Source organism: Martes martes (genome assembly GCF_963455335.1).
Source record: "Martes martes genome assembly, chromosome: 7".
NCBI classification, from domain to species: Eukaryota; Metazoa; Chordata; class Mammalia; order Carnivora; family Mustelidae; genus Martes; species Martes martes.
The window spans coordinates 53,279,544-53,302,213 of record NC_137894.1 but is presented as its reverse complement, the minus strand read 5'-3'; the positions used below and the strand labels follow the sequence as shown (position 1 = coordinate 53,302,213).

Below are 22,670 nucleotides of genomic sequence, written 5' to 3'. Positions count from 1 at the left end.
CCACAGAAGCATATATAGACTTTGCTTCTTTGTGTTCTGACAATGCCCCAGGCCAGGTGATTTACTGACTTATACATGACTTTGCGGTGGGTGGGGAGAAACTGGCTGTTCATTGGATTCCTTCTTCTTCAGTCTTGAAGCTCATTAAGTTCTATAATATGTTCTAGGATGTGCTTATTCTGTATCAGCCCCCTCTGCTTCTCCTCAGAACTTAATATGCCCCCTCAGTGTTCAGAATTGGGTCTTCCATTTTTTACAAATCTTTCACTTTATTATGTTATTGTGGAGTTTTTTCCCCTAGCTGTTATTTAGGGAGAGGTTGTATTTGTTGGCTTTTCCTTAACCTTCCACATTTCTCCCTTTCTCCCAAGTACCTTTTAGCTACTTGATCTTTCCTGTTTTGGGTTTATAAGGTATTTCTCAAACTTTTTCCATGTTCCTGACTCTCTTTAGTTTCTTTATTTTCTGTGAATGTATTGAAACAAATTTTTCTGTATTTTTCCCTGGATAATTCTCCCTCAGAACCATGTTTCTCAACTATTTCTTGTTCATTAACTACATTGCTAGTTCTCAAGAATGGAAAGGAGCAGTGTGTGTGTGTGTGTGTGTGTGTGTGTGTGTGTGTGTGTTGAAGGAGTGTATGAGGAAGAAACATCATCCAGCTACATATCTGACAAGCTGGCTCAGGACTCCCTCACTCTACCCACAGTGCCTTTAGTTCTAGGGTGCATCCACCTCTAGCCTTTGGTGTCTCCCCCAACAAAAGTAAGCAAGTGGCTCAGGTGAGAGGTCACAGGTAAAAATTTTAGCACATCCTAAAGATATAGGGCTTTTATATAGCCAATTAAAGTAGGTTTATCCCAGGTACCTGGGTGGTGGCTCAGTCAGTTAAGCACCTCCCTACCGTTCAGGTCATGATCTCAGGGTCCTGGGATCCAGTCCCACATTGGGCTCCCTGCTTGGCGGGAGTCTACTTCTCCCTTTCTCTCTCTCTCTCTCTCTCTCTCTCTCTCTCTGTCTCCCTGCTGCTCCCCCTGCTTGTGTGCTCACTCTCTGTCAAATGAATAAATTAATAAAATGTTAAATAATAAAATTGTTTAAAAATAATAAGTAGGTTTATTCCATCCAGTAGAGGACTTGGGTCAGCAGCTACAGGACAGGTCACTTCTCACTCTTCTACTCTACCTCCCCTCCAGGGGCTTCTCCAGGCTCGGAGTCCAGGACACTGGAATGGCAGGAGGCATGTACACTTCTTCCCTACTCTGTCCTGCCTGCCTTTCCGCAATATGAACCTGATCCTGCATCCCCAGCTGGTCTCCTAGCCCCACCTCCACCCTTCATTGTTTCAAGCACAAGTTCGTATTCTGGGCTCCTCAGAATCCCCTCATTTACTTCCAGAGATGACTACACTCTGCTGTTAGCCCAGAAAGTATGTTTCAGTTTCAGTGTCCCCACTTGGTTAGGTCCATACTTTGTGGCTTGATGTTATCACACATTTTCTCATTTCAGCAAAGATCCCCGTATGTTCCCAATTTTTCCCCCATTTCTTGTGCACATTAGGGAGGAAACTTCAAATGCACCATTTCTCTGCCACCTTTTGCTAAAGTTTCCTTGGCTAATGAATGTCAGGATTGTAAGGGAACCGCTAAATATTTGGTTTCTAGCTACGTCTTGTGTGTGCACCATGGGTGGGAGAGATTCCAAACACCTCAGTGATAGGGTTGACGGTAAAGAGAAGGAAGTCACTGAAACAAAACAGAGACTTTTCTTTTGGAATATATTCCAATTGAGACAACACTGAGGTCACTGACAGAGTTTTCAACAAATTTTCAGCAAAGGGTAAAGGCTCTTATGCATTTAACCACTGAGAATACTTGCCTCCTTTGATGTAGATATACTTTAATCATAGCATTTGAGGTTGGTCAAGAAGTGAAACTTGGAAAATGATTTAAGCTTCAGTGCTTCATTTTATTTCAAATGAAAACTGTTTCTCCCCTTCACACCGTAGAGATATTTATTCCTTCCTACCCTGCCACCTTTGACCGATCGTTTCTGACCAAACATTGCACACCTTCCCTAAACCTCTGAGGTGACTTGTACTGCTGGTCTAGAGCTGTGGCCTGCCTCCCCTTTCTGCCCCTCTGCTACATAGTACTTCCTCTCCTTGGCATCCTTTGGAACATACGTGAAGGAACTCTCAAAATTGCAAAGCACCAGATACATACAAGACATACTTCTTACTACTGTGATGCCTTTCTCTGTCTGGATCCCTAACAATAGACATTTGAGAAGCTAGATCTGGATCCATGAAATAAAATCGAGAGATGGGCAAGGAGAGCCTGCCACTTATCAAATTAGAAAGTAACAAAAATTGAAGTACAAATCGCACCCTCTTTAATCTGTCGCTGTTGACCAAGTTTTACCATGTGAAAAATACTGTATATGCCAGGCAGTAAGAACTGAAGGGGGAAAGAGTTCCACATCCAGGGAACAACTCTTCAAGCAGACCGTTGCTTGAGCTGTTTGAGTGGCCCTCGTTCTGCTCAGTGCATACCCACACTGCCCCCTGGGGGGCGCTAATGACCAGAGAAGCATCCTAACTGCAGGCCTTTGCTCAGTCCCTCTAGGAGCCTGGGGGCCAAGGTCATTGGCAGACTTCTGGGTTTCACTTTTACAGAACTTTTCTCAGCGAAACCAGGAGAACTGTTGCTTATCCCTGTTGGCCAAATGGCTAATTAACATCACTGTGCGCCCTGGACTAGAAAACGCCCTGCTGTGAGCTGGTTGAGACTCAGATTTGTCAGTAATTAATATCAGAGAACACGGGAAGTGCATGTCCCCAGGGCAGCACAACACTGCAAAACTGGCTTTTGCCCCCACAGGTTTCCTTTGCGTCAGACTAACTTTCTAGAAATTCACCTCTATGAGATCAGGACTTTAATTTGATGAGAGAAAGAGAAAAGAGAAGAAGAATGGGTCAAGTTATCACCAAGGCCACTCAGGCCCAGCTGTTTCCAAGGTTCATCTTGCTGGGCCAAGTTGAGTTTGCCTCAGATTTGACCTTATCCCCTTGTCATCCTGATTTTCACCCAGATTTTCTTTCATCTGTGCTCTCCCTATGGCATTTCCTTCACCCTCACGGCTTAACTCCTTCTTTCCTCCTCCCAGAAAGGCAAGACTGAGGAAATAAAATCTCTCCTCAATGGCCACTGTGGTTGGTTGACACAGGCTTGCTCAGAAGGGAGGCCGTGATGCCGAAGGTCCCCACAGAGAAGCCCACACCTCACTCCCTCGCCGTCCAGCGGCAGCGCAGCCTACAGCTGGACACACAGGACACAGAGGACCCGTTCTGTCTAAGGGCTGCTGCTCACCCCAGAGCAGACCCGGTTGGGGAATCTCGGTCCCACCTCCAGTGCAAGGATAAGGCTGTGCCATCACCTAAGAAGTGATTGCTTGCTTGCTGGAGGCTGATTTTAAAGTTCTCTGCTCAAACAGTTTACAGCTAAGCAAACTGTCAGCTAGTCCCTTAAAAAGTTGAGCCTAAGAAGATAGAAGATGATGATTAAAACCACATATATTAATTGTCCTTTAAATAAATCAAAAGGGGACTTTTTTCATAGGTTTGGTGACAGAAGATGGGGGAGGAGGATGGATTCCAAGATAGTTTTCCACTCATTCACTCACCCTCCTCCCTCCAGTCCAGCAAACTCCTCTTGCCTCTCAGCAGTTCTTAGACCCTTGGAGCTTCTGATTCTTCCCCAGATAGTCATACCAAGTTATTTTCTCAGGACCAATTAAGATCACATTTTTAAGCCAATTCAAGTGTGTCTCTTTCTCTGCTATAATGAAGTTGCCCATTGATCCTACTTCTTGTAATTAGACCATAAATATGTTATTTTATCGCATTGCTTCAGTGTTCTAAGGAGAAAGCTTTTTACTTTCTGGAAGACAAAGGCTAACGGTCAGAGTCTGGCTTATTTCTCAGGAGGCAGTGGGTCCCCTAGCCACCCCCCTCCCCACCGCATACTAAATACTTGTTATACACATCCAGAGACCCTACACTTTTGACATGCTGCCTTCTTGGTGCTGTTGGAATTGTTGGCTGTTATCACAGTGAAGGGCAATTAACACAGCTTTCAGTTCAAGTTTTGGTTGGGGGCAATTAACACAGCTTTCAGTTCAAGTTTTGGTTGGGGTAGCTGAGGGAACCCTGAGGGCTGAATGCCTTTCTGTTTCCATAGAACAGCAGTAGGCATGTAAGCATTTGCTCCTAGCTCCAAATGTGCCCTCTCTAGCTGGCAGTTTTCCCCATGATGGTTCCATAACATCCCCCAAGATGCAGCCTGACACCCTCAGCTCCCAAGGACTGTGTAGTGCGCTTCATGCACACAACATCAGCACTCATTCTGATTGGTCAGACACAAAAGGAAGGTGAACAAGATGTTTGAACACTGTAAGCCCCATCCACTTCTTAATTATAGACCTATCGTCAGCATTTTCCACTATCTTTGTATCATGGTCTCACAAAGGACTCGTGGTATTAGTTTAAAGACATTTTCCTCCTTATTTGGGAACCGACATCACCTGTGTAACTCACCTAACAGGTGTGTAGTCTGACGTTGATCAAATGCCAGTAATTGACAGAACAAAGATATGATGACAGAAAAACAGATGGCTCTGGTCTCTCATTCATCAGAAAGCAATAGATGTCAGCACCCATACAGGGCCCTTCCAGCCCACACTGTCACTGTGTGACTCACTAGCAGGAAGGATCTGCTGAAATAGCCAGTACAACTCCAAGGCTAAACCCAGGTCCGGGAGGGGGAGGCGCTGTCTCAGTACCAGCTCTGCTTTGACCAACCCGTGGCTGGTTCCATTACTTATGTTTGCTGACTTGGCTAGCAGGCAAGCAAGCAGAAGTTCTTCCAGTTGGAGAATTAGAAATCTGAACAAGAAATCCTAAGCACATTTTTCTTGTTTGGTTGCTCATTTCCCAGAAAGACCAAGACCCAGAACTTTATACATGATGGACACTCAAATATTTGTGTGGAATATTTGTGAGAAGTAAGAGGTACTAGAGGTCTTTCCTCTAAATCAAGCAATGTGCTTCAGGATGTGTTGTTTCTCTTGCAAGGCAGGTCTTTTATTTTGTGCCTTCTTGGTGCTTTGGGCCTCTTATCTCCTGTTCCCACTGGCTGACACCAGCTCCATCCAAAGCAGGAAATAGACACAGATTTAAAAACATTTTGAGAACAGAGAAGGAGTCAAATTCAATTTGGATGACAGTAAAACTTCTCAGAAATGCCGCAAGAGAAGAACAGAGCTATAAAGTGTATTATTATATTGCCTTAACCAGGTTTAAGAACCAGGGTCCCTGTGGGGAGACCATTGTACACCACTGGTCAATGTTCAGGGAAAGATGGGGAAGGGAGAAGTGTTTGTAATCTTGCTGAGCCCAGGATCCCAGGATGTCCAGTAGAGTAATCCGTGGGGAGATGGCCTGAGACATTTTAGGAAAGAGGCCTGGCCTACCATGCATGGGGCCAGCATGCAGTGACACCACTTCTAAATGGACTTCTTTGTTTCTAGGCAACGTCCTGCCCTTGGAGAATGTCTGGCCTCACTGGCAGCTGCCATCCCAGTGGCGTTCCTGGAGCCCACGCTTAATCGCTACAATCCACTCTCGGTCTTCAACACCAAAACCCCCAGGGAGAGGTCTAGTAAGTATCTTCCCTCAGAGGTCACCAACCCATGTGTTGAGAGGAGAGCAGCAAGGAAGGAAGGTCACCCAGGCAGGGAAGAGAGCCTTGCAGCACTTTTGGTTTGTATACCCTGAGAGGGGCCAGCAGGTTAAGTCTAGGGTCCATGTTGTATGTCTCCATTTTACTGGAAAAATGGACACAGGCAAGTTCTTTGTTATCACTAGACTTTGGGACTTTGGGACTCTTCTGTACAATGAGACAGTGTGGTTGATTTCTAAATCCCTTCTATCCTAAAGACTTAGGCTCGCTAGTCTGTCCTGGGCCTTAAGTCCCCTTCTGCACGTGGGGACTTCTTTATTAGTCCTCTCCAGAGTGTCATCATAAGGGGCACATGTGCACTAGTAACCTAATTGTACTTTCCAAGTCCAGGGAGTGACTGTGTTTCCAAGTATGATAACCATATGCAGTCTATCATTTTAAAAAATAAAACATAGAAAAACACCAACTTCTTATACTGTTGGTGGGAATGCAAGTTGGTGCAGCTACTCTGGAAAACAGTATGGAGATTCCTCAAGACATTAAAAATAGAGCTACCCTATGACCCAGCAATTGCACTACTAGGTATTTACCCCAAAGATACAGATGTAGTGAAGAGAAGGGCACATGCACCCCAATGTTCACAGCAGCAATGTCCATAATAGCCAAACTGTGGAAGGGTCCAGATGCCCTTAAACAGACAAATAGATTAAGAAGGTGTGGTTCATATATACAATGGAATATTACTCACCCATCAGAAAGACTGAATACCCACCATTTACATCGACATAGGTGGAACTGGAGGTTATTGGGCTAAGTGAACTAAGTCAATCAGAGAAAGACAATTGTCATGTGATTTCACTCATATTTGGAGTATAAGAAATAGTGCAGAGGATCATAGGGGAAGAGAGGGATAACTGAATGGGAAGAAATCAGAGAGAGAGACAAACCATGAAAGATTCTGGACTCTGGGGAACAAATTGAGGTTTACAGAAGGGAGTGGGGTGGGGGGATGTGGTAACTAGGGGTGATGGACATTAAGGAGGGCATGTGATGCAATGAGCACTGGGTGTTATACACAACTAATGAGTCACTGAACACTATATCAGAAATTAATGATGTACTATATGTTGACTAATTGAATTTAAATTTAAAAAGGTAGAAAAAAACAGCACCAGAAAGGATTGAAATTACATAAGAAAGAGAAGTTAACAGGAGTTTTAACACACTAAATTCTAGAACAGCAGTAGGCAGACTATGGTTATGGGCCTAATCTGGGCTGCTGCCTATTTTTGTAAATAGTGTTTTATTGGAATATGGTCTCACTTACTCATTTACATGTTGTCTGTGACTGCTTCAGCACTACATAGGAGAGGAAAAGTAATTTTCTCTCTACTCTTCATTGTTGTTGGCTGAGACCCCCCCACACACACCCAATGAAACAGATTAATAGGAGAAAAAAATATATAATTATATACACTTGAGTACTTATAGGAGCTCACAAAGATACGAGACTCAAGGGTGAGTCCCTCCTATGTGGATAAATTGTGATTCTACTGGAAGTCAATGGAATAGAACAGAGGAGCTTCAAACAAGGGAGCTTGAATCATGCTTGGACTCCAACTAAAAAGAACTGTAATGATTTGATGTAACATGAAGCAGAAATTACCACACCATGGGACTAATCAATATTAAGGAAGAAAAAACTACACTAAATCATTTCAAACCAGAACCTGTTCTATTCAGAACCAATATTCTCTGAAAATATTGATAGACACTAATAATAGATGTTACTGTCTATCAGTATTTTCAGAGAATATTGGTTCTTAATATTGATTAGTCCCATGTTGTGGTAATTTCTGGCACACTCCTCTGTCACCTTCTTTTCTCCATGTAAGAATGTAGAGCACTAAGCCACAGTGGCTTTATTCCCACCTGCTTCTCGTTATTTCAGATAAAGAAGCACATTGCCCCCAGAAATGCTGACCAGGACAATTTAGACAAGGCCACTTAATGAAGTTCTGGTACCAATGGTGAATAAATAGAGTGGAGACTAGTGTTCTCAAAGTTAGTCAGGAAAGAGACATTGCCCAGCTGCTTCAGCTTGCCAGAGTCTCCTGTGACTTCTCTAAGTTAATTTCCCACCCCCTCTCAGCTGCCCCTTACCCTTTCTCCCCTAGCAGAAATATATCTCTAACCTTGTTTTTCTCTGACCTTTCCTGATACTGAATGAGTCACATCTTGCAGCTCGTACGGGAGCTGAGCAACTGAGCAGGCTCTAGTTGAGAAAGAACTGTGACATCCTTAGACATAGGCCAGCCCAAGTGTTGCTTCACAGCTCCAAAGGGACATGGGCCCAATCATGACAGTGCTAGGTATTTATCCATTTATTCTGCTCTGGCTGTGATTGAGGAGATCGTATGTCTCTATCTGACCAGTGTGTAGAGCTGTGCCTTGGGAAATGGACCTCCTCTGCTCTTGAACTCATAGATGTACAATAGCAGGCAGAATGAGGACTTGAGAAAGATGGGGGAAGCCCTAGATGAGCTTTGGGAAGGAAGGGCACAACACTGTCCCAGTTCTTCTCTAGGGCTATTGGAAATATGTTCCTTCTTACTTTATGTACTTTACCTTTATTTAACAAGATATATCCATAAATGAAAAATAAGTATCAATCACTGCATACTCCACAGGGAAGAAGAGAGAGAAGAATGTGATTAGAGACGACATAGTTTTTCATCCATCAGTGACACACTGTGGGGTGTGCCCAAGTCCCCTGAGCCCATGGTTTCCATCATTCAGTTAATCAACAGAGGGAGCGCTGACCATGTATGTGGCTCTTGAAAAGTAGAGTGTACATGAATATGTATTCTGGCATAATCGGGTTTGCCTGGAGCCAGAGGATGACTGATGGCTTAATGGACTCTAAGAAGGTAGACTTCATTCATTAAACAAAGTGAGTAGCCTGAGGGACCAAGATGGAGGAGGGGTGTGTAAGGTGACAAATGATGTGAGCCTTTGGTTTAGAAATATAATATGAGCTGACTTATCAAGGGTTCAGTCAATTGGACATTTTTATTAATTGACAGTTGGTGTTTTGCCAGCAGTTACTCATATTAGTAACTCTTCTCTAAGACCCTGGAGCATTTTCTGATTCATCCGGAAATTATGAAGATATGCCTAGAAAAGGCTTAATACTGGGTATCTTCCAGGTATTCAAAATTAGTTAACCCTCTGGTTACGCATGGCAGTGGTCTGTTAATCAGATTATTAAATAAGATAACCTAGTCACCAGCCAGTTTATTTCCAGACCCTTATTGAATAGCCCTCCAGAGAGAGCAGGAGGTCCAGTTCCCATGTCAGCTGGCTGCCTACACAAAGAGGTGGTACTCTCTGATGCCTCCTTCTTGGGGAAGGGCTGCTTGGTGAAGAAAATTGGACTTGAGAACCTTACACAGTGGTTCTCAAACTCTAGCATACATCCGAATCATGCAGAAGGCTTATTAAGACAAAGATTGCTGAGTCCCTACCCCTAGAGCTTCTAACTTAGCAAAGCTGGATTCCGGTCCTAATGAGTTTCCCAGGTGATACTGCTGCTACTGGTGGGAGGACCGCAGTTTGGGAACCACTGATGTAGAAGGTGAAAGGGCAGTGTGTTCAAATGATAACCCCAACAGTCTTGTGTTGGATTCTAACAGGACTCAGCTGAGGCTGTATTTCAGGTACATAACTCAGCAGCCTTCATCCTATGGGTTTATTATGTGGCATTTGAAGCATAAAACACCATCTGAATCACAAATGTTTCTTTCACTCAAGGACCAATTACCTATAAATAACTTTTAAAGGTCATTACAATGACTCCAGGGCAGCACCCTGAAGCAACTCTTTTCTTAGGTAGGGGAGAAAAGTGTCCACGGTGATGTATTGTCTGTGTGACATGTAAAACACACACACACACCTGAACTGCCTTATTGATTATCTGAGAGCAAACAGTTGTGAACTTCAGCTGCATCCATGGCCATTGGCACTCGTCCGTGTGCTGGGTTTCAAGACAGAAGTCTTGACTTCTCTGTCTACAACTCGTTGTATGTGTAAAATGGTTTTGTTTGGGAGGCTCCTGCAGACCCCCATGTCGATGTCCCCCCCAATCATGGTTCTGCTATAAGGTACAGGCCAGACTGTCTCTGCCTGGGATCCGCATCGGGAGTAGACCATGTCTGACCCACAGAATTCCCTTCCCCTGTAAATCACAGGAGCGTCCCATTCGTTGGCTTTCATGCTACTAATCCTTTGAATTGTCTGGATTTTAAAGGACATTGGTCCCCTCATGCCTTCCACTTTAGTGACAGCAGCAGGAGGTCATGGCTAGCCAAAGAACGTTCGGGCCACATGGGGCCTGCCCCATAGCAGGGAGGCTCCTGCGTGTCCTTTGCTTGCAACTGCACGTGCCATCCAGCACACCTGCTGGTTTCAGCCGCAGACCCGTCATCTCCAAGCCAGCCAGCCAGCCTTGCTCCACATCTCTGCTCCAGGAAGTACGATCAAGGGAGAAACCAAAACCGTTCCTTTCAACTGACCAGTGTTCCTAAAGGCCACAGAACTTGCTGTGACCTCTCTTACTCATTAACCCTTCAATGCCCACGTACCTAAAATCTTGAGGAGGGAGACTTTTAGCCTGCAGTGACCCCAGTGGCACAGGGCCTACAGATATAACCCAGTTCACAAAAGATAACATTTTATCTGAGGTCTTCTGCTTTGTCCTTAGAAATCCATGAGAACTTTGCATTTTTCTCTAAATATCAGAAATATTTTCCTCAAGTCATCTAGTGAAACTGATGTTCCAGGAAAGTGTTCCACATTTGCTTATGGCTTCTCAGATTCCCTGGCCCCCTGCTTTGGCCCCATGTGACAAGTTTGGCCTGCCGGTAGAGTTTGCCTATGATCCCTGTCCAGGTCCGGGTTGACCCAACCCAGGCAAATGGGAGCAGGGGAGAGGGGGTTATAGGAGACAGAACTCTGGGCCCGTGCTTCTTTCAGAATCCTTGTTATCTTCTTACCCATCAGGAAACTTGGGATGCTGCTGGTGTCTCCTCCTATCTTGTCCTGTCCTTTCACTTAAGTAGAACAGGACATTTAGCCCCGGCTGCTGTTTGCGATTCTTATATCTGACAGCCTTCCTTGGTTTCATGTTGAACTTCAACTGTCACTGCATTGACCTGTCTGTCCATGGCCTGTGAAATAACCACAGTCTTCAGTGTGAGGAAAAGATGGGGTTTACTCACTCTTCCTTGCACAGAAGCCTTCGCAAACAAAAAGGTTTAGGTGCATGACAGGTGGCCTTAGCACCTGTCACCTCATGAGTAACTTCTGTGGTAAATGCAGACATTAACACAAGTGTAATTGTTTTTTCCCCCCAAATCTCAATCAGATGGAAAGTAATGCTGTCTCTGGTCCAGCTGAAGGAATATTTGATGAGAGGGGTTTCTTTTCTTTTTCCAAACAGTATAGAGATCCAGGTGACTGAACTACAAGGTTTCACCTAAACACAGAGTAGGTGCTTTTCTCCATCTAGTATCACAGAGAGGGAAAAGCCAAGACATAGGCTGCATCTCAGGGAAGTCTTAGGAGGTGTCCCTTGGCTGTCTCTGTTATGCTCCTTTGGCCTTAAGTTGAAACGCTTTAATCAAGTGTGGCTCCCAGGAAGCCACCCAGCCTCTAGAAGCTGTCATCTTTACGCAGACACCTGGAGGACAGAAGCTCCCCCACATCCAGTGCTCACTCAACTGAGGCTCGAGGGTGACTGCTTAATGTCTAAAAGACCAGAGGAAGGGTGGGATGGGTAGAATGGGTTGCATTATTTGTGCTTTTGAATTCCTGTGCCTGTGTTCTCCCTGTACCCCCTCGGTCAGTTCTGGGCATGCCGGACACAGTGGAAGAGATGTGTCCTGACATCCCGCAGCTGGAAGGCCTGATGAAGGAGATCAGCGACCTGGCTGAGTCAGGGGCCCGGTACACAGAGATGCCCCACGTCATCGAGGTGATCTTGCCCATGCTCTGCAACTACCTGTCCTACTGGTGGGAGCGGGGGCCTGAGCACCTGCCCCCCAGCACAGGGCCCTGGTGCACCAAGGTCACATCTGAACACCTCAGTGTCATCCTGGGAAACATTCTGAAAATCATTAACAACAACCTGGGCATCGACGAGGCGTCCTGGATGAAACGTATCGCAGGTACCACAAATGCCTCTTCTCCGCGCCCCACCTGTTCCCCCAGGGCCGGGGGCCTGCATTCTCTTTTCGTCTCTCAGTCCATCTCTAAACTAGTCTCCCTCCCCCTCTTAGTTAGTTCCCAGGAAAAAGTTACCCCCCTGGAGAGCTTCTTGGAGCAAATGCTCTCATCTACTCCCAGCTTAGCCAGGTCCCTCCCATCTCCAGGAAGCCCTTCTCCATACTCTGCCTGGCTCAGCTGTTCATTGCTTTATTCGCTTTTGGTACTTAAGCGTCTTGTTTGCTCTTTGGGTAATAACTGTCCATAGCTTCCCTATAAGTGCTCCTGTGTGTTCCGTACACATATTAGACTCACTCCATTCTGGGCTGTACTGGAAGTCGCCACCATTCATATTTCATGTTATGCTTTCTAAGACACTCCCTAAGTTAGGTTCCCAACAGCATCATTTTGGGTTTTTTGGGTTTTCATTTCATTATTCTCTAGAACTCCTTGCATGCAGTAGGCTCTTAATAAATTTTGTTACCTGATTTTCTATTCGTGAAGCAACCCTTAAAAAAAAAAAAAAAAGAAAAAGGAGAGACTTCAAAAAGGAATGACCACACTTCCCACAGCGAGGAAATCATGAATATTTAGTGTCTTCTGTGTCAAAGCAGAGTCCGAGGGGACAAAAGCCAAGGCAAGGTCATTGCATTTGATGGAACCACAGCATGTAGACAACTCTGTGGTAGCCATTCACCCATGCCACCCCCTGGACCAGGAAACACAGGGGCTGCACCAAAGGGAGCTATTAGCCCAACCCTAGATATTTACCTTCCTGAATAAAGGAGGAGGTATTCCTCTGCAAGACCAGGGAAGAAAAGTTTCCACCCGGTTCCTGTCTCTGCAATGAACTGAGCTCAGAATGATAAATATTCTAGGTGCTCATAGCTACTAGATAGCACAGGCCTCTGCGAACGTACGAGTAAATAAAATTGACGTTCCTTTCTTACCTATTAGCCCAAGCATATTGCCAAGACAATAGCCCAAGAAAAAACCCAAGACACTTTGTTGAGAAGCTCTACTTTGTAGTTCATAAGGGATTCAGGGAAGGAAAGAGCTGGAAGGACAGGCTCCCTCAGCTCCCTAGAGGGGCAGAGAAGGGCGATGGCCTAGCACGAGAGGCACAGGGGGCAAGTGGACTCGCCCTGTTATTCCACAGGGTATCCCGGTCTCAGGGGCCACCTAATTAAGGGTACTGAAACAAATCGATTTTAAGTTGTAAACCCAACTCACCCACATCTGGAATAGCCTTTCTGATTCTGGAGCGGGAGCAGAAGCATGCCTCAGGGCTGGGCGGGTGGGAACCCTGAGCTGTCCTACCTGAGTTTCAGCTTCTTGGACAGTGCCCCTCAGCAGGTAGCTGCCTCCACCTCCTCCTTCTACAACAGGCATTGCTGTGAAGGGAAAAAAATAAGGCAGTGAGATTAAAAAACAAAACAAACAAACAAAAAAAAACAAAAAAAAAAACCAGTGCCAGATGTAGGCTATTTCCAACTGAAATGCCCCCCAGCTAAAGAAACTTTGAAAGGCACAAAACACAGAGCATGTTGGCAGTAGTTCGTGGCTCTTACCAATTTTATTTCACTTAATTTTTTTATAATTACTCTGATTCTGATCTTTATGATCAAGTAGACCAAGAGGATACTCCGTTTAAGAAACAAGGGGAGGTGTATAGGTATTCTCTCAAAGAGGGCCGGGATCCCAGTCCCAAGCCCCACTGATTGCTGTGTCTGCTCTTTGACTTCCGGTGGCCACCCCAGCCTCTCCGTCTCGGTTCGTTATGCCGATGATAGTTTGTTTGTGCTCTTCAGGGCCCAGAGGAGCCCCCAGGCAGTGAGGTGGCAGTTCTCAAGCGTTGGGGGACTGAGAACTGTGGTTGGATTAGTGTATTTTTAACAGCAGATTGTTCTGTACAGTAACCAGGAACCATAGTACTAAGTGCCTATTCTTGGCTCAGCCCAGTGCTGCTTATTAGGAGGGAAAAAGACTCCATTCAAGGAATTTATAATCTAGCTAGTGAGCCCAAACTAGACGTACATCCTGAAACTAGGCGACGAGGAGCTAGGAAGTATGGCCAACGCCAGGCATGCATGAGGAGTTCTGGGGCGGCTGGACTCCCTGCAGCGCAGACAAGCAGAACAGGAGTAGGGAACCTGCCCCTGACTTGCGGCTTTGTGAGAGGGAAATAAGTGCCTAGGGGACAATTAAGGAAGGGAACAGGGCAGGGCTGTCCTGAGTCCACGGAATGTCACAGCCTTGCCTTTCAGTCTCCCTAATTTCCTTTTTATCCATTGCCCTAATGTGTGAAATGAGGGGGAGGCCTTTTGTTTGCCGACGCAGTGTATGCCCAGCCGATCATCAGCAAAGCCCGGCCAGACCTGCTGAAAAGCCACTTCATCCCAACTCTGGAGAAGCTGAAGAAAAAGACGGTAAAGACTGTGCAGGAGGAGGAGCAGCTGAAAGCCGACACCAAGGGAGACACTCAGGAGGCGGAGCTCCTCATCCTGGACGAGTTTGCGGTCCTCTGCAGAGACCTCTACGCCTTCTACCCCATGCTGATCCGCTATGTGGACAACAACAGGTACTCAGGAGAGCTGGGGCCGCCTGTCCACAGGATGGAAACGTGGTGTTGGGTTGGGTTATAGGCGAAGTGGGGAGGTCACAGCGGCCACCATCAGTCACCCCTCCCCCTCCGAACAAAGTCGTTGGGGAAGGACCTCTGGACAGTGCTTTGCTTGGCCAGTTATTCTGTATGGTCAGTGCCGAGGCCACACCTTCATCCTCACATGCTACCGTGGGTCAGAGGGAGTTGGTCAAACGGGGCCTTCAGTGACACACTTCTTCCTCTCTCAGCAGAGCTCTGTCACATATTCACTCAACAGAGGTTACCATGTGTCAGGCACTGTTCTAGGTATTGGGGGAGGGAGGCATGAACACAGCAAACATGTTTAGCCTAAGGGCTTTTATCATGGCAGGGAAGTGGGGCACACAGACAAAAAACAAAATAAGAACTTGAATACTTACTGATATACTTTCCTCATGTAAGTAAATTATGCAAAGCAGGGTAAGAAGAATTAGGAGTGCCAGAGTGGGGTGGAGTCACAGGCTTAAATAGAACATTAACTGAGAAACAGTATTTGAGCAAAGACCTGAAAGACATGAGGTAGGGAGCCATGCAGGGTTATATTCCAAGGAAGAGGGGACATGTGGGGTCAGCCCTGTGGAAGGAAATTGTTAGGGTGTTCAGAGGATCATAGGAGGCCAGTGTAGCTGGAGGAGATTGAGGAGTAGGGAGAGTGGTAGGAGATGTCAGAAAAGCAGCATGGGGCCAAGAGTGTAGGACCTCGGAGGCCACTGGGAAGATTCTGGCTTTTATTCTGAATGGGATGAGAAGTTGTCAGAGGTTTTGAGCTACTCTGTAATATGATCTGGTTCACTTTTTTTGTTGATATTTTATTTATTTATTTGAGAGAGAGAGAGAGAACACGAGTAGGGGGAGGGGCAACGGGAGAGGGAGAAGCGGACTTCCCGCTGAGCAGGGATCTGACCCCCACCCCTCACCGCAGTCTCAGTCCCAGGACCCTGGGGTGATGATCTGAGTTACCAAGGAACCCTGATCTGATTCACTTTTTTGAGTACTGTGGCAAGATACGGGGGCAAATAAGAGGGTGAGGAGACCAGTTGGGTGGTTCATGGTGATCCCATCATAGAGCTAATGGGGAATCTTAGAGACAGTGCCAGCTGGTGATTCCCAGGATCTGGGAGGAGGCGGGGTTACTAGGAAGCAACTGCTTAATGGAACAGGGGTTTCTTTTGGAGCCCTGAAAGTGTTTCAGAAACTAGACAGTGACAGTGGCTGCCCAAGCTTGTGAATGTACTAAGTGTCACTAATGGCAAATTTTATATGTATTTTTCCACAATAAAAAAGAAAAAAAGGTTTGATGGCTGAGTCCAGGGTGGTTGCAATGAAGGTTGACACAAGATGTCAGATTCCAGGTCTGTTTTGAAGGCAGAGCCTTTTGGAGTTCCAGATTGGGAATGAGAGAAGAAAGGAGAGTCAAAGATGATTCTGCACAAATGGAAAGATGGAGTTTCCAGCCATTGAGTTGAGGAAGATTGTGGGTACAGACATTTTTTACGGGAAGATCTGGAAATCACTTTTGAACATGTTAAACCTGGGTTGCCTATTCAATATAAAAATGAAAATGTTGAGTGGGCAGTTGAATATATGAGTCCAGAGTTCGGGAGAGGGTTCTGATGTAGACATGGGAATTTGGGACTCAGTAACATATTGGAGAACCGTGAGACTAGATGAGAGAAAGGATTGAGGGGAAGAGACAGGTGTTCCAAGGACCAAGCGCTTTTGCTCTCCAACATCAAGGGATCAGGCAGGAGAGGAGGAACCAGTGACTGAGGCTGAGAAGGAACAAGCAGTGAGATGGGAGGAAACTGACAGAATGTTGTGTCCTGGGTGCCAACTTCACAAAGTGTTGCCAGGAGGAAAGAATGATGAGTAAATATTATTGGTAATCTTGACAGGAGCAGTTTCGATGGAGCAATGAGAGGGGGGCCTCTTTGCAGTGAGCTGGAAGAGAATGAGAGAAAAGGACTTGGAGACAGCAGTACAGTCCATTTGTGCAAGGAATTTTACCACAAGGGGGAACAGAAATAGGATGCTGGCTAGAGGCAGAAGTAAGCTCAGGAGAAGAGTTTTGAGGATGTGGGAGACTTGTTAGCTCGTTTCTTTGTTATTGGGAATGATCTAGTTAGAGAAGGGGAAATTTATCATGTAAGAATGAGAGCGATCATCTCTAAAGCAATGTTCTCTGAGCAGGCAAAGGGTCAGCATTAGAGAGTTTATCCACAAAAACAAGCAGGAGGGCAGGGAGTTTGGGTGCTGATGCTGGTGTACGCACACACACACACACACACAGACACACACTTTCTCTCTCTCTCTCTCTATAGATATGTGTGTGTGTGTATACATATATATACATATATACATATATACACATATATATACATATATACATATATATACATATATACATATATACACATATATATATGTATACACACACACACACACACACACACACACACACATATATATATATATATATATATATATATATATATATATCTGGGGGTCTCCAGGAGTCCTTTTCTGATTGCTTCCATTTTCTCAGTGCTGTAGGAAGCAAGATGATCAGCTGAGAATGAGGATGGGGAGACGGGGAGAGTGGCTGGGCCAGGACAGTGTCGTGTGATGATTGGGCATCAGTAAAGGCCCCACTTGAGATCTGTGGTCATGAATTGAAGGTGAAACCCATCACCAGGTTGTCTTTTTCTCCAGCCAGTTCACCACCAGGTCCAGGCCCCAAATAGGGAAAGAGTTGAATTTAACCAAAGTTGGGGTTTTTGCAAAGTGAGTATGACAAAGGAAAATGGGTGAGAGAGTTAATGGTGTGTGTCAGAGGGTAATTGTAAAGACTGACCACAGAACTGAAGCTGGATGTTGAGGAAAGTGAGGGCATGGGGGGTGAGGAGGCTAATGTCTATGAACAGGCAGAAGAATAGGATTGTTGGTCCCAGTGGGGAGCATGGAACAAATAGGTATTTTTACTATACCATACCCTCTTAAGATTTAAAAGCCTAACATAAATTTGAAAAGGCTCAATTTTAAAATACATCTTGAAAGGACCTAGAAATATTTGGGAGAGCCTTGCTAACTTTTGAGTATGCCATTCTGTCATGGGCAGGAAATGGGTCTGAAGAAGCCCATTTTAGCATTTATTTTATTTTATAAGGCAAATTGTGTTTCCTATTTAAGACAATTGATTACTTATATTATTTAGCATTTGAAAATAAATACCTTACACATACTATATAATATAATCTCTTACCTGTCTGTGGGAGACTTCCTTCTCTCAAAAGAAACCCTGTTTTAAGGAGCATGGTTGGCGTCATTTCTGATAACATAATGACATTTGTGGCTAGAGAGGGAATTTGTCAGAGTTTTAGGTAAAAACAAAAATGAAAGCAGAGTAAGGTTGCTCCTAGAATAGCTCTTTAATTGCATTTGTCATTATTGATGATCAAGACTCAAGATAGAGTGTGTTCTACTTCCACAGTGTTTGACAGTTGCTAAAAATGGCAATGTCAGAGAGTCTTTGAGATCATCATTAATTCATTCATCCCCACGTTTCAACCCGCTCTTCCCTGAACACCAGAGAATGATATGGCCACCCGAACACAGCTTAGAAATACTTCCTTCTTTTTTTTTTTTTTTTAATTTCCATCTTGATGTCTGACCAAAGAAAGACCATCAGAATTTAGGTTCTCTATTTATTTAATTTTTTTTTCTTTTAAAGATTCTATTTTTTTTTATTTATTTATTTGACAGACAGAAATCACAAGTAGGCAGAGAGGCAGGCAGAGAGAGAGGAGGAAGCAGGCTCCCCACCGAGCAGAGAGCCCAATGCAGGGCTCGATCCCAGGCCCCTGGGATCATGACCTGAGCCGAAGGCAGAAGCTTTAACCCACTGAGCTATCCAGGCGCCCCTAAGGGTACTTTTTGGCTAACCAACTGAATGATTTCAGCCTTCATGCTCACTTTTACAAAAACCATACCAAATAGGTATTTTTACTATACTATACTCGGATCATGACCCGAGCCGAAGGCAGAGGCTTTAACCCGCTGAGCCACCCAGGCGCCCCAGAAATACTTCCTTCTTATATGTCTGCCTTTACCATTTCGGGGTACTTTCTTCACCAAAAGAATCACTGGCTTGGAAGTATGGGACTGTGGAGTTGTCAGGAAATATAGGAGTCACCTCATCTTACCTGTAACTGGATGAATAAATAGCCCCTTCCTTTTTCCTGGCAGCGCATTTCTTACCTCTGATTATCTACCGCGCTTCTAGATGACAGAGACTTGTAGGAGTGACCTCTGCTCTAGTTTCAGACCGTTCAAACGGTTCTGTCAGGAGTCAGCTCTGTGATTCCTGCCCATCAGCTCTGACTTTGCTCTTCAGAGCCTCATGAAACTGTTCTAGTCTCTCCTGTGGCAGCTCTTTAAATATGGAAGAGAGCCTTCTTGTCCTGTCCTCCCCCCTGTTCTTCCTCATCCTGGTAAACCTTTCTACGTCCTTCAGCCCAGTCATGGCACCGTTTCAAGTTTCTTCACCCTCTGGAACACTCTTCTGAACAGAAGCACCCGTTGGTCAGTGGTTAGCCCGGAGCTGACCCCGAATGAGAAGAACTCTGGCTATAGTGTGGTCAGAGCTGGGCAAATCCACTATCTCCTTGTGCAGGAGCTGTGTGAGCGCAGGTTAAACAGATGTCTCTGCATGAGGCAACGGCTTCTCAGCTTCCTTTCTGGCAGTCAGGAACACTCAGAACACAGAAATGAATGACTAAACTGTGATTTGGGGTGAAAACCCATCTCTCAGGCTGCTGAAGGGAATTGGAGTGAATCCTCTGCAGTGACCACTTTCAGCTGTGTCCTCGGCAGGAGGCTTAGGAACGAGGTTGAGATAAGCTCTTAGCTCTAACTCAGACAACCTGACCATGAATGTCATAGGAATACAGCTTTCCTTTCTTTCAAAGTCTCATCACTGGCTTTCCTTTCTTTGAAAGCCTGCTAACTTGCCATTTTGAAAATGAAATCTAACTCTCTTTACTCTTGTGATCATCCAAGGTTTTATTCTTGCATTTCTTGTTTTCTGTTAATATGCTCAGTGATTTCATTCACTTGTGTTGCTTCAAGCATCACCCTCTGCAGATCACTGTCTCTAAACCCAACCTTCTTCTCCACCTACAGCCTTGCATTTTCCAATTGCCTTTTGGCAGCATGCAGGGCAGATGACAAAAGAGACCCAGATATCCATTTAGTACCTCCAAAAGGATCAAGTGGCTGGATATGGAGAGAGATCTGGATTCTGGGAGACCGGGAGCAGGCAAGAGACGAGCCTAGTTGTATCGTGGTGACAGACAGGAAAAGATAGGGGCAAATAAGAGAGGTGAGGTCAGGATCTTCTTTTCACCTGCAAATACCAGAGAGGTGCAGAGTTTGTGTGCCTGGGGAAACCTATAATGAGATATTCTTCATTCACATGACCACTCTGAACCTGAAGAAGGAACCTCACTAGAAATAAAGGATGAAAATATACCTCCTAGAAGAAGAAGGTATGAAAAAAAAATTCATTCATTGGAAACTGCCTTCCTATGGAAGGCAAAGGGATCAGAATCCTCATCGGTCTTCTGTGAGGGAACATTGACCTCACCTGTTGTTTTCAGGGCTCCGGCTCCTCATGCACCTTGTGGCAGTACTTTGCCTTGGCTGGAGAGGACGGGAATCTTCATCTCTTCCTGCTTACTTACAAAGCTCATTGAAACCAAAACACTAAGGAATGAACATCTGGCTCTTCTGGCAAAACTTGACACTTGATCCTGAAAAATCAATATGAATGAAATAAAAAAGCATTACCAATCTCAAGCCTCAAGTTTGGATTGTATTTGGCTTCTAATAATGGATACCTGATTATAGTGGCTGAGAGAATTTGGAATTAAACCTCACAAAAAAGTCCAAAGATACCCATTCCAGGGCCAGTACAGTTGTCCTTCATTAGAGAGACTCATTCTTATGTCTTCCCATCCTAAACACTGGCTGCCATCTTTGAAGTTACTTTATGGTGCAGTGTATAGTGCAATTAGAGTTTGAGCCATCGTATTTTCATTCCAGGCAGGAAGCATGAAAGCAACAGGGGGAAGGCAAAGGACATCTTCAGCTATCTGATCCCTTTTTAGAGAGCTTTTCCAGAAGGTCCATCCAACAATATCCATTTCCATCTCATTGATCAGAACTTAGTTACATGGCTATTCCATGCTCTTCAGCAGGCATAATGGCACCCTGAATAAAATGGGCTTCTTCCTAAGGAAGAAGAGGAGAATGAGTATGGGGTAGACAGCCTGTTGTGTCTGCCATGCAAAGGGGAGGCTAGTTGAGGTAGAACTCAAGAAAGATTAGATAAGAATGTCTGTAAGGCTGGAACTTGGGGCAATAAGAAAGTGAGGAGATGAGCGAAGGGTCCAAAGATGGTCTTGGCCTTATGAGTGTTCCCCTTTCCTCCTTAATCTGGTGCTCTCCATGAATGGGCAGAAGGTATAGGCTGCTCAGGGAAGTTCAGTCTGGTGTCCCAAGGCTTAGGGACCTGGCTTTTGATAGCTGTTACCCTGCATGAACCAAGGGACAAGAGGTTTTTCGGAGCGTTCATGAGAACCAGAGTTTTCTTTAACCTAAGAATGATGGTAGATGATTTAACCTCTGCCGTGTTACTCTACACAGCTCTTTGAAAATGGCAACTCACCCAGCCCTTCCAAAATATAATTTGATTCCAATATGTAAGATACTTAGAAGCAAGACAACTTTCAGGAAATGACTGAATTCTACCGCAATTTAGCCTTCTTGCTGCCATTGTTGAATTCTTTTTTTTTTTTTAAGATTTTATTTATTTATTTGACAGAGAGAGATCACAGTAGACAGAGAGGCAGGCAGAGAGAGAGAGAGGGAAGCAGGCTGCCTGCTGAGCAGAGAGCCCAATGCTGGACTCAATCCCAGGACCCTAAGATCATGACCTGAGCCGAAGGCAGCGGCTTAACCCACTGAGCCACCCAGGCGCCCCCATTGTTGAATTCTTAACCTGGTCTGATTTTTAATTAAAAAAAAAAAGAGAGAAAGAAAAAAAGAAAAAAGAAATGAGTAATGCTATTTATAGGGAATTTCTAAACCATTAAAACACTAAAAACAACAGTGAAAAACATATTGTCTTCCAAATTTCATTCACAAAACTGGCTTTGAGAGGAAAAGGTATGTGGCCTGAAGTGTTTTTAGGGCACTCCATATTTCAGAGGCTTGACAATGGCAGTGTCAATGACAAGATTAGAAGTCATACTGACGGAGACTCTTCTAGTCTTGCAAGCCTCCTGGACTAAAGGAGGCCTATCCCAAAACACAGTGTGACCTTAATCACCTCATCTGTTTAAAAAAGAAGAAAAAAAAAAACCTTTGACAAATTTGAAATGTTTTCCGACATCTGTCTGCAAGGATAATTCTTGAATCCTTTGGTAAAATGGGAACAATTATTGTAAGTCCTTCAAAAATATGTACAAACACATGCCTGCACACATGTAAGGCATGCACTGATATTTAGTCTCCCCAAAGACTGCCTTCCTGTGGGAATGTAGTTTTATTTGGATAAGTGTGTGTAGCCAATATTGGTATAATTTTTAGTGTAACTGTTTTCCTCATTACTGAATTTCATATGCATATTCATTTGCTTTTCACCTCAGATCTAACTGGCTTAAAAGTCCCAATGCTGACTCTGACCAGCTCTTCCGCATGGTGGCAGAGGTCTTCATCCTGTGGTGTAAATCTCACGTAAGGAACCTGTGGGCCCCGAACTTAGAGATGGCTGTGAAAGGTACAGACCTCCAAAAACGTTCTTATAATGTTGGCTTTTTTATCCCCCCCCCCCCACTTAGAACTTCAAGAGGGAAGAGCAGAATTTTGTGATTCAGAATGAAATTAATAATTTGGCATTTTTAACTGGAGACAGCAAAAGCAAGATGTCGAAAGTAAGTCCATTGAAATGAATTCCAAAG

General features: G+C 44.8%; 1 protein-coding gene across 2 annotated transcripts in view; it reads left to right on the top strand.

Annotated features, from left to right (window-relative positions):
- Positions 1 to 22,670, top strand: part of RYR3 (ryanodine receptor 3) — a gene marked incomplete at its 5' end in the record, with an annotated part of 503,048 nt that overhangs the window by 424,002 nt on the left and 56,376 nt on the right. For both annotated transcript variants that reach the window (XM_080809903.1, XM_080809904.1), the window contains 5 exons: positions 5,590 to 5,720; positions 11,648 to 11,968; positions 14,346 to 14,586; positions 22,359 to 22,446; positions 22,551 to 22,643. In XM_080809903.1, coding sequence (XP_080666029.1) covers positions 5,590 to 5,720; positions 11,648 to 11,968; positions 14,346 to 14,586; positions 22,359 to 22,446; positions 22,551 to 22,643 — 874 coding nt within the window. The remainder of the gene's footprint in view (positions 1 to 5,589; positions 5,721 to 11,647; positions 11,969 to 14,345; positions 14,587 to 22,358; positions 22,447 to 22,550; positions 22,644 to 22,670) is intronic.